The sequence below is a fragment of the Gossypium arboreum genome, chromosome 9 (genome assembly GCF_025698485.1).
Source record: "Gossypium arboreum isolate Shixiya-1 chromosome 9, ASM2569848v2, whole genome shotgun sequence".
Classification (NCBI taxonomy): domain Eukaryota; kingdom Viridiplantae; phylum Streptophyta; class Magnoliopsida; order Malvales; family Malvaceae; genus Gossypium; species Gossypium arboreum.
This window is the reverse complement of record NC_069078.1, coordinates 51,942,560-51,957,118: the sequence shown is the minus strand read 5'-3', so window position 1 is coordinate 51,957,118 and position 14,559 is coordinate 51,942,560. Positions and strand designations below refer to the sequence as shown.

Genomic DNA, 14,559 nt, shown 5'->3' with positions numbered 1-14,559 from the left:
TAAATAAAATAATATAACCTTTCTAAATAAGGTTTTTAAATTGTTCAATAACTTTCATAACATTTTTTAAAACAAGTATATTTTTCTTAATATATAACATGGACACAAATAAGTTATGTCCATATTTATTAGTCATATTTTTATAAATAAATATATTATAATATCTAAATTATTTTTATAATATCCGTTTTTTAGTTATAACTTTAGATTTTTTTTAAAGATTTATAATTATTTGTTATAACTTTATAAAATACACAAATTATTTTTATAATATAATTCTTTAGAATTTATAATATAAAATTTTTACATCTCAAACATTCATTCGTGTTCATGCTTATAATATAATTTTTATAACTTGTACATAAATAATTTTTTAAAATTAGATTTGCATGTAGACAATTATAAAGTGTAATTTAATGCTCTAATTACACTCAACTCAAAAAACCTACCAATTACACTAATTACTCATATATGCCACCCTTATGTAATTACAATCAATTACACCCAAATTCAATTAGTAAGTAATTTTTTCTAAACATCACCTAATAGTATAACAAATACTAACCCAAATATATAACCATTACCTAATACACCAATTACCAAGTTTAGATCTGATAAAAAAAATGTCCATGTTTAGAGGATATTTGAGTTACAGGGTTAAAACCACCAAACCATTATTGAATTTTAGAAATCAGTACTACATCTTACGGAAGATCGGCAAAATACACACGCACACAACTCAAACACCAAGTATTAATAAGTGATCTGCAAGTAGACTGCAGGACTAATCATGAAGGAATATATTATAATTTGACCACAAATCCATTGTTATTAACATGATTACGATTTTGGTTAAAGAACAAGCTTTGTAGTTTGTGCTTACATATCCTATAACACCTAAGAAATCGAACCATATCCTTTTGCATAAACATGACTTAACCAAAGATTAAGTTGCAGTTTTCGGTTAAGTTGTGTTTGCTATGGTGATGGCCGAATGTTACCGTGATTAATTATGGTAAAGCGACGGAGAAGGCCAAAACTGGAAAATAGCAGATGTAATATCACGTTATGACCGCTAACCACTGCCACTGAGAACTTGCAAGTGAGAAATCACATTTTCAAGCATTGAAAAGTGAGTCATGAACCTCTCATGAAGTTCAGCAGAGTCTGTGTGATTAGGTTGCCACTGTGTAAGACTGTCATTAATGACTTTCAAGCCATCTTGCAACAGTTCCACTCCCTTGTTAATTCCATCAGGAAGTTTCCTTCTCTTGTTTGATTGGTTTTCATCATCAATCTCAATTTTATCACATCTTGCAGCATCTGAATTGATATTCAAGATCTTCCGAATCATTTGTTTTAGAACCAAACCTTCCTCAAGAAGAAGCCGCTGCTGCTCAATGCTGGTGGTTATTACTGCAGGAAGAGCCATTTCTTTCTCGAGAAAAGCCTTGAATTCGGACATAAATCTATCTTCGCTTGCATCAATTCCAGATACTAGATCGTATGAAAGTGCTGCATCTTGGGGCATAAACCTCCATAGTTCATTGCAACTAGTTCGAGCAGCAAAATATCCAAACGCTGCAATGCTTAGATGAACAAATGCCCAGTGCCTTTCTCTCAAAACCATGTGATACAACTCCCACACAGCAGTGCTTTTAGGACAAGTATCACTTTCTGACATCAAAGTGTTACTAAGTCCGGCCAAGAAAAGTGTCAGTCCAGGTTTGCATTGATTCAAAAGAGTATCAGAAGCTGCTGGCCCCGAGACAAACAGATTGTGAAGCTCCAAGATGACTGACTCCATTTCTGCAGATTCATATGGGTGTCTCAAACTGGAGATAATCCCTAAAGTTTCACTCAATAGCTTACAACAAACTTTCTTCTTTAATTTGTCCACAGAATTCCTATAACCACAAATAACAGTAACTAGGAACTTCAAGGTCTTCATGTCCATGTCAGATATGGTCACCTGGCTGCATGAAATAGTAATTCCATTCAGTATTGTAACTCACAAATCAATATCATGTCAAAAGTACAATCAAAATCTTGTTAGATGAAACATATTTCGGCAGATCTTTATGGGAGAAATAAAAGAAGGTTAAATAAACATTTATGTAACTCGGACTTTGGTGTGTCAAACACGGGCATGTTCAATATTTTCTAAGTATGTTCCCCATACTTATGTCTAAATATAAGTCACACACAAGAGTGGAGATGGGGAAATGCAGAACCGAACATAGATTAGCATGCAAGCGAAGCATATCAAATGAGTGGACACAGAATCCTTTACTAAAAACTAAAGAGTTTATGCGTTCTTATTTGGTTTGCTGGAAAAGAAATTCAGAACTTCTACAAAACATTACTACTATTTTTTATTTGAATAGAACTATTAGCAAATCATGACTGAATAAATGAGTGGCAGAACTTACAGTGACAGCAATGAAGCAGAAAATGCAAAAACAGGAAGCCCAAATTCAGAACTGGAGACAGTCAATGATTTGTCATCAAAACTATCAATGAAACCAAAATAGTCAGAAATGATTTTTTCTTTAGCAATACTTCTCATGTTTTTTGATAGCAAGTTTAGTGGAAAGCCTTCCAAAAGCAAGGCTGAATATAGAACTGATGATAACTGAGATCTATCATCACCAATCACAGAACCATAAACACATTCCACCACTGATGTGCTGCAGAATGAAAGAAGTAGGCAGACTGATTTCGCCATTTTCCGGAGACTAGAATCCGGAAGAAAAACCGATTCTGGAGATGATACTAATTTCATAAGTGCACATAGCTCAACAATGATGCCATTCACCAACTCTAGCTCAGCATGCCGAACCAAAAAGCACCAAAGTTCCATTATGATTTCTGAGCAAAGGAAATGAGGATGCGGGAAATTCTTAACCAGGCATGATACAAACTCCTCCCAAGCTAAAGTTGAAGATACCACTATCATAAAGGTTTTTAAGGCTTGCAACAGAGCTGAAAACATGGGCTCCCAAGTTAACTCCACAGTTTTTCCAGAAACATACAATAGTGGAATCTGTGATACAAGAATGGAAGTGTAAACCTCTTCATCAATTATTAAGTTTAAAAACCAATCAAGTTTACTGGCAATCATAAGTTTTACATCATCCTCAAGATCATTGGGGTATCTCAGGAAACTGGAAAAAGTTGCTACTTGACCAAGCACCAATACACTTGATTTGCGCAGAGTTTCACAACTCACTGAAAAGATCTCATCCAATGAAGTCAGCCTACATTTACTAACCTGATTTTCTTTAACAGCATCTGACCAGCAGTCATCAAAGAATAACCAATCAACAAGTTCATATTTGTGTTCCTGCTTCACATCAGATGAATTTAGCAAAGAACTAAGCAAATCCAAGGATGTTTTCTCCAAAAGTTCAGCCATAACTTCACTGACATTTTTCATAAGTTTTTCATTGCTCACTGATAATTTAAAGGTTGAGATCATCAAAACACAGAGTGCCAAATCTCTATAAACTGTATATGCCTGACACGGATATAGGGAAGATATCTTTACTGCATTAATCAGGTAAAACTTTATTGGAACAAATATCCTTCTAGCTTCAGTTACGGAAATGGTCTCCTTGGGAGACAACCAACTCTCAGCTGCACATTTCAGAGAACCATTGACGAGTGAAATTAAAGTCACAACAATATCTGCTACCTTTACTTTTAACGGCAATTTTCCCTTGGATAGCTGAAGCAAGTTGACCAAACCTTTCCATGACACATTAAGAATGGTTACAAGACTTCCACCATCATTTGCAGCAAGAATGCCCAATTCAAACAGCTTTTCTACTGTAACTGTTGTTATGTTCATGACATGACTCATAATGCATGCCTGTTCACATTCCATGTCGTTCTCATTTTTTTCAAGTTCTGTACCAGAAAACTCCCAATTAATTACTTGGTAATACTCCTTGCAGAGTCTTATGACAGCATCAATGACTGCTTGCGCAGCCTTTAAAACCTCACTACCAACTGAGTCAATACTCTGAAAATAAATAAATAAAATCAAAACTTCAACAGCAGATGATGCCGACTAGATCCTTCAGGTAACAGAAAGCAGAGCAGAAAGCAAATATAATTTCTTCATAAAAAATGCTTTCAGACATAAAATAGCTCCACTCTACATGTTTTGATATTTAATTAAATTGTACCGGCACTATTGCCACAAAGTTAAAAAAAAAACACACATATGAGCCATATTGAGAGATAAGAAATCAAGTAAGAGAAATCAATGTTGAAATTTGTCATCCCAAAGTGAATCAGCTTAACAGGAAAGTGAGAAACTGCCAAAGCATAACCAATTGACTAGTAAAAAGATAAAAGTTCAGGTTAACTTACAAAATTGGAAGACACCTTAAACAAAATACCACCTCACCTTGAGCTTAATTTTTTAAATGTATGTTTATAAACTTTATTAGGGCATGTTTTAGGACTTTATTAAGGTATGCTTTTAAACTTTATATTAAGGTAAAGGACAGAAAAGAGATCTAACGTTGGATTAGTTTTTGTAGGATTTATAACTGAAGTATAAAGCAAAAGGGAGGCAGTAAATATCACACTTCTCTCAATTCTATAAATTCCCCAATATTTACTACGTGAACATCATTAACGACATTGAGACTGCATTTTTTAAATTATTGAGACCACTGGTAAAGTTGAATCTCAATGCTGGCAAATCTGATCATTAACTCTTATTCATTTCAGCAACCCAGGCAGTTTGCCTTCAATAATGAATTTTTTTATCTAAAGTCTAACTGAAGGCTGTGCAGTGGACACCTAGCTAATTGCCATTTATGCAGCAAATTATAGTAGACTAATGCATGCTTCAGCACTAACAAACTTTTAATATAATGCATTAAACAGGTTTTTAAGAAGGCATGGCCCTTATTTTCAGATAAGGTATATATCCCACACAGGTATGCTCAACTTTTTTAAGGATTTTCATATACTTGGAGGATCATGTTCATGTATCCATGTCCAAATATGCATCAAACACAAGTGTCAAACATTAGCACTTCAGAAAAAATGAAGAGTAGCACAGATCCCCCATGTCAATTTAATTAAATATCAAAACACTCAATAATGTGCCTTAATCATTATGGAGTAACATAGATATAGTAGCACAGATCCCCCATGTCAACACTCAATAATGATTAATGGCTAAGAAGGAAAAAAAAAGAATTAGGTACCTTAATTTCAGATATTGTGCCTTTTATCAGATTCAACTGTTCTAGAATGAAATCTTCAACAACCTCCATTGATTCCTTATCAGTCACAACTGAGTATCTGGCCATAGATGAAAAGCTAGAAGCAGAGAAGCTCAAAAAATCCAGTAGCAGCTGCAAAATTAAGTTTACCAAGACAAACAGAACTTGTAAGATAATAAGAGAAAGCAGTTTCAGAATTGAAGAAAATATAAGCATTTCATATTAGAAGACCAACTAAAGTTTCTCAACATTCAACGCTGAAGGAAAAACTATTACATTTTTCCTCTGAAAGTTAATGATATTTGTCATGGAAAGAATTAGTTAACTCACATGCATCCGAGAAATAGACTCAAGAAGTGTAGGTCAAGTAGCTTAGCATGAAATGCATGTCTAGGAGCAACCCTGGGTGCCTCAGAGCACTTTCCAATGCATCATTATGATATTAACACTCTAGCCTTCTATCAACGAAACAAATAGAAGAGTCACCTTGATTGGGGCTTGAAACTATTAGGCCATTAAGTTCAGGAATTTAATGACTAGTTAATTAAATGCCTAACTTCATTGTATAATTACAAAGCAGAACATATGACTAACTTCATGCTGGACAGTGTTTACCTCAAATCATAAATTACAACCAAAGCCTGCCTTCAACATGAAATAAGAAAAATATAGCATGATGGATATGAATTCAGGAAGTCAGAAACAATCATAAGAATCTAAGACACTGTCATACAAGGATCACTTCAAGACTAGCAAAATTTGAAAATAGATAGTTATTTATCCAAAGAAAGGAAAGAAAAAACAAATGACAGCATTCATACTAGCAAATTTTGCAAAGACAAACCCTTGTTTATTTGAAGAAGGAAAGTTTTCCAGACAACTAACAACTTCTCCTCACAAGAGATTGATGCCTCAAACTATCAACTATCGTGTACCTGGTAAAAGAGGCTGCAATGTTCTTCTTCTGGAGATTCCTCAGTTGACATAACAGTCATTTTAAGATGCTTTCCACACCATATGCTTGCCTGAAGGGCTCATAAGTTAAATTGCTTAAGAAACTGCCATTGAGTTTGAGTTGCATTCAAGCAAGCACGGGGAGAATTCTATCCTATAAAGCAAATTGAAATGCACATACCTTTGATCCAAGTAAAAGAAACTGTAATAAACATCCGGAAATATCTGAATCAAGATATTTTGTAGCCACATGCAAAACAGTCTTGTTCAATAGACACTGCGACGCATCCAAGCAAGTATAATCTTCCCAGAATGTCCATTCTCTTGTCAAGGAAAAAACAACAACATGACACCAGAAGGAGACAACCAAATCTAATTCAAAAGAGAACTCCACATAAACCGACCTAATCTTTCAATCCTTCCCAGAATTCCTCATCTTTAGAGTAAATATTTCGGGAAAAGTTTACATACTTGAAATAGAAAAACAAAATTATGTACCCAAAAAATTGAAAAAAAAATTTATAAGAAAACAGCAATAAAGAGGATACAATTAGGGATTCAGCAAGAGATTTCACATCAGATTGCTCAGATAAATGTAAATCTGCTAATTTGGCAATCAGTTCCGTCCGGCCTTCTACCACCTGCAATGTACAATAATTTTCTTTTCCATTTCAAAATTTCGCAGGAACCAAAAAAACCATTACCATTTCCACAACTGCAAACCCTCAACTATTACCATAGATAATTTCTTGAATCGCTAAAGATATCCAAAAAAGATGGAAATGTAATGAAATGGAAAGTAATTTTTCAACGATAATAATAATAAAAGCTTACCTCTGAAATTTTTATGGCTTCTATGAGCTTCTGCAACTCGGTGCTCGAACTTGAGTTCTCCATCGCTAGTCTTCTCTTCTTTTTTTCAAATTGCGGGTTTTGAGGACTATGTCTATTTGTACTATCGATTTTTCCCTCTTTTATTTTGGCGTGTTGCCATGCCTATTTCCAGTTTTCCCGCCCTTGGTGAGAAATGGAAATTTAGATTTCAACCCTCAAAAATGTTCGAATTTCCATTAGTCGTCCGTCGTTTATGTATCTTTTAGATTTTTTTTTTTCATTTGAAAATTGAAATGAACTAATTAAAGTGACATAATAAAGATACACCTATCATTGTTAGACACAATAAGTATATTTTAAATAAAGAAGTTATTCACAAAAAATTATTAAAACATATCAATACCAATATGATATGAATATATAAATGCTCTGAAATTTAAAAAAAAAAAAAAAAAACTTGTAACCAAGAACGAAACTTGTATAGTTGCATAGACAAGCATCGGCAAAACAAAAATATCGTACATTGTGTAAAAGCTAGTGTATTAGGCAGGAATGTTAGTACTTATCAGGAATATTAAAATTTTAAATTTTTATTGTGTGAAGCTAATATATTTTCTAAATGATTCTTCAACATTTTAGGCCATGATGGAATGGTGGTTGTTTTGTGTAAATATTATAGAATTTAGGATGTTGTAGTTGATACATCGAGTCATTATATGAGTTATATAGGTAGTATGTCTGGTTGAGGATTGTTGCTCGAATCAGTTTGGAAGGCCTATGTAGAAGAATTAGTAGTGATATAGAGAATTTTAGGGATATTTCATCAAGATGAGTCATGCTTTCCACCATCGTCGTGCTAAATTGGAGAAGAGGGAAAAAAAAGGGGGGGGGGGTGAATGGCGATTCACACCATCGGATGATTATGGAAAGAGTTGTTTGGTTGGGAGGTTGGATTAAGTTTTATTATGGAGAAGAGTCTTGCCTCCTAATGATAAATGGGGTATTAGGTTTGAAGTCTTTGTTAAAGTTGGTATACAGCTTTTCTCTTTCCAATATTTCAACTTTAATTTTAATGTTTCAAACCTTTTTATGAAAGTTAATAAAACTCCTTCTCTTTTTAGTTTAGTCGGATTTTAAAAAAAAAAAAAAACTCTAATTGCAAGCTTCACTTTTTGCTAGTGAAGTTGTAAGCTTGTTAACAGAATCTTGTTTTGAGCGAAGTTTTTTAGGCGTGTTTTTTATTGTGCTTTTAAAGTTATTTTTCACCGTAAAAGTAATAAAAATAATTAGTTTTTTATGTTAAAATTGTGGTGGAAAAGTATTTTTTTAACTAAAGCAAAAGTTGAGATTTAAGTATTTTTGACTTTTGCATTTGGAACTAAAATTATCAAAATATGAAATAAGAAATTAGATTAATTTATAATTTACATATTATTATATTAAATCATTTAAATATTTCATGTATCATTATATTAAATTATTTAAAATATCATATAATTTACTAATTTTTAACTTTCTATTATCATGTTCAAAAAAAAAGTATTTTAACATTCAAACACAATTTTTGGCAACAATGGAGAATTCTAAAACTTAACAAACTACAATTTTTTTCACGACACTTTTTTTTTACTTTTTTTAAAAACACTTTTAAAATGCAATTTTCAATCACAACAACAATAAAAAATTAGCTATGCACAAATAAGCCAACATTGAGTGCCGTCTTTATATGGAAATGAAGATTTCATGCAAGGTGTAGTGAGCAAAGAAAGTAGCATTTTATCTTCCATAAGATTAGCTCATTTAGATTAGTCTTCTTTCTCCTTTATGATCAAAGCTAAGAATTTTTTTTTTTACCTTTTTCCCGTTTATAGGGTTATAATAGATTTTTTTACTTATTTTTTTCAATTTTCTATTACTAGATTTTTAAGGGATTTGAACCGTTTTGTAGAATTGAACTTTTTTGGGGCCAGAAAAGTTTTGCCAAATATAGAAATCGGATCAACCGATTTATTTAGTTCGTGGCTCAACTGATTCTACCCCTTTCTTCAAATCAGTTTACCAATCAATTCTCGATTTGACTGGTCAAACTAATCTATTCCTTTCGATTTCAACAACCTTAATCTCAACACGTGTTATTGTGGGTGTTAGTACAAATCTCTGATGAGGAAAATCTCGAATACACTAACGGAACTCGAATAGAAAAAGAAGAAATAGGACAAGGCTCCAAGGCGTGTATCAAGCCACTATCTTTAATTTTATATTCGCCCCCACCTATCTTCGGTGTGCAAATGAGTTTCAAGCAAATTAACCTCGAGGATACAATGAATCCAGTGACTATTTGCGTTTTGCACTAACGAGAATAGTCCGCTAAGCACTAAGCAATGTATAACAAGAAACTCAATTTCTACAAGGAATTTGTGCAGCAACTCTTTATAGAACAATCTAATAATATTAGAAAATGAGGAAGGATAGAAAGAACTTTTAGAACTTGTTGGTATGATTTCCAAAAGAAATCTCATTCCTATTTATAAGAATTTTCATGTCTCTTCATAGAGACATCTTTCAATTGGTGTCTTTATGAATAAATAAATAATAATTATTCATTTAATTTTATAACTATTTAAGAAATATTGTTTGAACAGTTATAATTCTTTTCAAAAATCAAATAATATAACTTTTGACCAATGACCAAAAGATTTATCTTTTGATTAATTACACTCATTTATTTATAGTCATTGGAATACTATAAATATTTGAAAATGTTCCAACAATCTCCCCCCATTTTCAAAATATTTTAGATTTTGATATTCTTAAAAATCAATTTGCATAAATGAAGGTTCCTTACAATTGAACCTTCACTTAGTGAAAATATGTTAAAGTTAATCGAAATTGTATGCTAGACTAAGCTTTGAACCGACTATTCTATTTGATTAACCGAACACATCTAATACAACTTTGAACCGACTATTCTATTTGATTAACCGAACACATCTAATACAATGATTTCAACATCAGTAAATGCATAATATCTAGGGACACTATTATGGCCATGTGTTTGTGTCCTCTTTTCATGAGTGCTATCATATCCAAGCCCTTGAGCTCCTAGAAGCGGTCACACTTCCACTCACATAGGTAGATCCCATCAAGAGTGTTCTTGTAATTATAACACTCTAACATATTTAAGTTATGGGTCCATTAAGAGAACATTACTCATCCTTCCCTTATCATTATGAGCATCTAGCACCTTAATCTTAGGATGGATTTATTTATAGTGCTAACAGTCACATACTAATGATGTACTTTGTCTCATTGAACTCAAGATTTAATGTTATACCAAGCGTTAAGTTGAGTTTCCATCATGGGTGATTCTAATTAATAGGCATGAGTCTCATCCCTTTTGAGGTCCTTTTTACTACATCTCTAGTAAGACTTTTTGTAACGCCCCAATTTTCAGGAATTCTGTGAATGTTGGCATAGGTTTAATTATGTTAGTGGGCCTCTAGAAGGCCCAAGCTTAAGATAGAACCTGACAATTTTAGTTAATTTTTGTTCCATAAGAAAAAGGGGGTGAAATTATGAAATAGAACCTATATGAAAATGTTTGAAAATGCTATAGGCTAAATTGAAGTGGCCAAATAAATAAGAGTGCAAAATAGGAGGATTTGCATGACAAACCTCCCATTTTACATGAAGTGGCCAGCCATCATGTTGTTGTAGACAATATAAGCACTCGATATCCATAATTCATGGTACAAATTGATAATGGGTTAGGTAAATGTTCCATGATAATGGATTAGGTAAATATTCCATGATAATGGGTTAGGTAAATGTTCCATGATGGGCATTTCATGTCTTTTGTATTAAAGAAGTAAATGGATGAAATATGAAATTTTATTAAAAGAAAAAGGGGTGAAAAGAACAAAGTTTTGTCCATCTTTGTTCATCATAGCCGAAAGTTAGAGAAGAGAAAGGAGAGGAGAAAGCTCTTGAATGTTCGGTCACTTGGGGAAGAAAATTGAAGGTAAGTTCATGGTAGTTTGCTTCTATCTTGATGTTCATGAGTTCTTCTTGATTCTACCTTAACTCTTGAAGCATATTTTGGTTTTTAGTTGTGTTGTGAGCATTTAGTCATGAATTAAAATGAAGGAAATGGTTGTTGTTTCATGTTCTTTTGATGAAAATGGAAGATAGGTGAAGTTGAGCCAAACAAATGAGCATGCATGTTCCTTAGATGCTAAGGGGAAAAATCGGCTAACATGTTGTGCTTTAAAATGATGAAATGGAGATTATACTTAAGTAAAATCATAGATATGTGATGATTGATTGGTGATATACATGTTTAAATAACAAGCATGCAAGTTAGGTGTGAAAGAGTGATTTGGTAATAAATCTGCTTGGGACAGCAGCAGTAACGTGACTTTGGAAAATCACCATAAATTGTGAGAGATGAGTTAGAAGCTGTATAAATTATGTAATTAAATCTTAATGAGTCTAGTTTCAAATGTAATAAACAATAACATATTTTGAATTCTGTACAATGAGAAATTTGATTCGTAATGAAGAGTGGTTAGATTAGTCAAACAGTGAAACATGGGAAAATTTAAGAAAAATCTGGTATTGATTGGCCATACCAAAAATTCTGAAAATTTTATGGATAGAAGATATATGAGTCTATTTTCAGGGAAAATTAACGGCACTTGATTTGGAGTTTCGTACCTCCAGTTATAAATAATTTAGTGACTGTTGCTCATGAAGACAGCTTGCAGTGAAATTATGATTATGTGGTAAACATTGACAAAAATTTGTTAATGAGTTGCTTATTGTTTTCTTATAAGCTTACTATGATCTGTAGGTGTGGTTGGCCGAATATTGTAAGGGGTTAATACATAGTTTATATTTGAATAGTTAGATTAACGTGTTAGTAATCCAATTGTAGGCAGTTCATGTGTGGATCTCAATCAAGATATCGTCATAAGCAATTGTGTAACTGACACCCTCTCATAGACTAGATTGGCAAAAGCCGAAATGCCGAAAAGTCAGTATTTTGGGAATTGCGAGTGTGCGAATGCTCGTAAGATAGTTGGCTTTGTATATTTGGTAATCTAAAGTAATAAACTGTAGTACGCATGATTTCATACATTTTTATAATTTGGGCTTAATGGGCCAAAGATCGGGTTCATGGGCCAACGGGCCCAATTCGGTAAGTATGCACGGTAAGTGTTCTGATAGTACGTAAATAGTTAGGATATGCATGAAAACCCTAAAAGTAGCTAAATTACTATAATACCCATATGTATGGAAAATTACTGTTATACCCCTAGGTGCAAAATTACTGTTATACCCCTAGGGTTAATTTTGACTGAAAAGCATGACAATCTGATTCTGTATGATGTATGCCATGATTATATATCTGTTGCATGGGGACATGGGTTATATTATGGAGGAAGCGTCCTGGTGGCTATGCCACAATTATCTGTTCTGGTGGCTCTGCCACATATATCTGTCCTGGTGGCTATGCCACAATTATCTGATCTGGTGGCTCTGCCACATATATCTGTTCTGGTGGCTCTGCCACAATATCTGTATCTGGTGACTCCGTCACAATATCTGGCAACCTCGCTGCGATTTCTATGGTGTGTAGCGGTTGGGTGGGTCGAGTTGTCTCCTCACACGGTGTAAGGTTGGTACGGGGGTGTATACGATTGGATATGGTTGGGTTTCTGCATAAACATGTAATATCTGTTCTGTTCTATTATGGGCCTATGGGCTTTATTCTGAATTCTGTTCTGAGCTAAGGCCAACTTATTCTATTTCTGTGGTTTGAGCTGATATAGGCTATGGTTGGGTTAATTTACACACTGAGTTTCCCCAAACTCACCCCTTTTATTTTCATCCACGCAGGTAATCCCCAACCATAGTGGGCTTGGAGCTGTGAGGGAATTCGGAGTGGCCACCCGTTCTAAAAGTTTGATTTTCTTTTGGTGAGCTGGACATCCTTTTAATTACGTTTGAGGTTTTGGGCTTTTAAATGTAATAAGGTCGCTTATTTATTTTTGATGGTTTTTATATGTTTTATTAAGATAGGTAATATTTATATTTAACTGTTGAAATTGGATAGCTTTAGGGCGCATTTTCAAAAACAGTAATTGATTTCAAAATAACACGAAAACAAGCAAAGGTTCCACAATGAAGATATTTTCCAAAATTAATCACTTTTCCTAAAAATGACTTAATCAAATCGGTTTCCTAGAAATAAACATGATGTTAAGGTATGGCAATGGCGGTTTGCATGTCTAGGATTGGATCCGAAGGGAGTTTGGTACTTAAGTAGTCCGATGGACTCACCTCCTCTTTTCCGGTTTCTTACTTGGTGCACAGCTTCCATTCACTTTAACCTATAATGAAATCATCTTTTAAAACACTCAGTAAGTTTTCTTTCTGGATCGGAAATGTTTTGAATGCTTCGATGTGGCATGTCAGATCCGGCCATAACGTCTAGGCCGAGTAAGGGGTGTTACATTTAGTGGTATTAGAGCCTAGGTTGCAACAACTCGCCTGTGGAATGGGTTTACAAAAACAAAGATTTTCGAAAGCGAAAATTTTATAAAAAATGCGAAAAACTCGATTTTCAAAATTTAGATCTTTAGAAGGTGGCATTCCAAATCTCCGGCTCAAGTTTGTAAGTATTCTGAATTTTTCTGAATATTTTCCTGAATTATCTGTGTGTACTGAAACCCTATTAGGATACTCTAGATAAGATGATACTGAAACCATAGGAAAATCTGATAAGAGACTGAAACTGTAGCTAGACTTCGATTCTGCGAAAACAAACTCTGAACTACTATCTGATTCATAAAACATCTGTAATAAACACTGGAATATTAATTGATGCATAAAAATTCGTAATCAAGATAATACGATATGAGTACAAGAGCCCGTGGACGGAGCCGAGGAAGTGCTCAAGCGAGATCTTCGTCTTCGAGACATATGCCGGCGGTGGATGCACCGGTACCATCGGCAACGAAAGTAGAGTCTCATGATCATGGTGCCGGGGATGACGCTCTGTCGCAGGCAATGCTTCGTGTTTTGGAAAGGGTTGCAGGGACAAGTTCGGGCAACGAAATTCGAGGATCGATTTCTAAATGACTCCGGGCCAACGGAGCGGAGATCTTTAAGGGTGTGTCTGGTATCGCCTCGAATGTGGCAGAATATTGATTGGAGGCCACAGAACGGATTATGGACAACTTGGACTGCTTTGAGGAGATTGTGAGTGGGGTATCTGTACTTAGTCTTTTGGGTCGCTCGGTTAGGGTAGACAAACTGTATAGGGATGTACCCTTAGAAACTCAAGGTAGGATTTTCCCTGGAGATTTGATGGAGTTACCGTTCGGAGAGTTTGATCTCATTTTGGGAATGGACTGGCTTGTTAAGCATAAGGTGACCCTGGATTGTGCTGCTAAACAAATAGTGTTAAGGACCACAAAGGATGAGGAGGTTATGGTGATAGGTGAGCGAAGGGATT

General features: G+C 34.2%; 1 protein-coding gene across 1 annotated transcript; it reads right to left on the bottom strand.

Moving 5' to 3' along the window:
• Nucleotides 1–801: 801 nt before the first annotated feature.
• Nucleotides 802–7,369, bottom strand: LOC108454610 (uncharacterized). The gene is made up of 7 exons (XM_017753125.2): nucleotides 7,038–7,369; nucleotides 6,752–6,844; nucleotides 6,385–6,519; nucleotides 6,185–6,274; nucleotides 5,232–5,381; nucleotides 2,433–4,027; nucleotides 802–1,976 (listed from the first exon to the last, which is right to left on the bottom strand). Exons 1-7 carry the CDS (start codon nucleotides 7,098–7,100, stop codon nucleotides 1,076–1,078), a joined length of 3,027 nt encoding a protein of 1,008 aa, XP_017608614.1. The 5' UTR covers nucleotides 7,101–7,369; the 3' UTR covers nucleotides 802–1,075.
• Nucleotides 7,370–14,559: the final 7,190 nt, after the last annotated feature.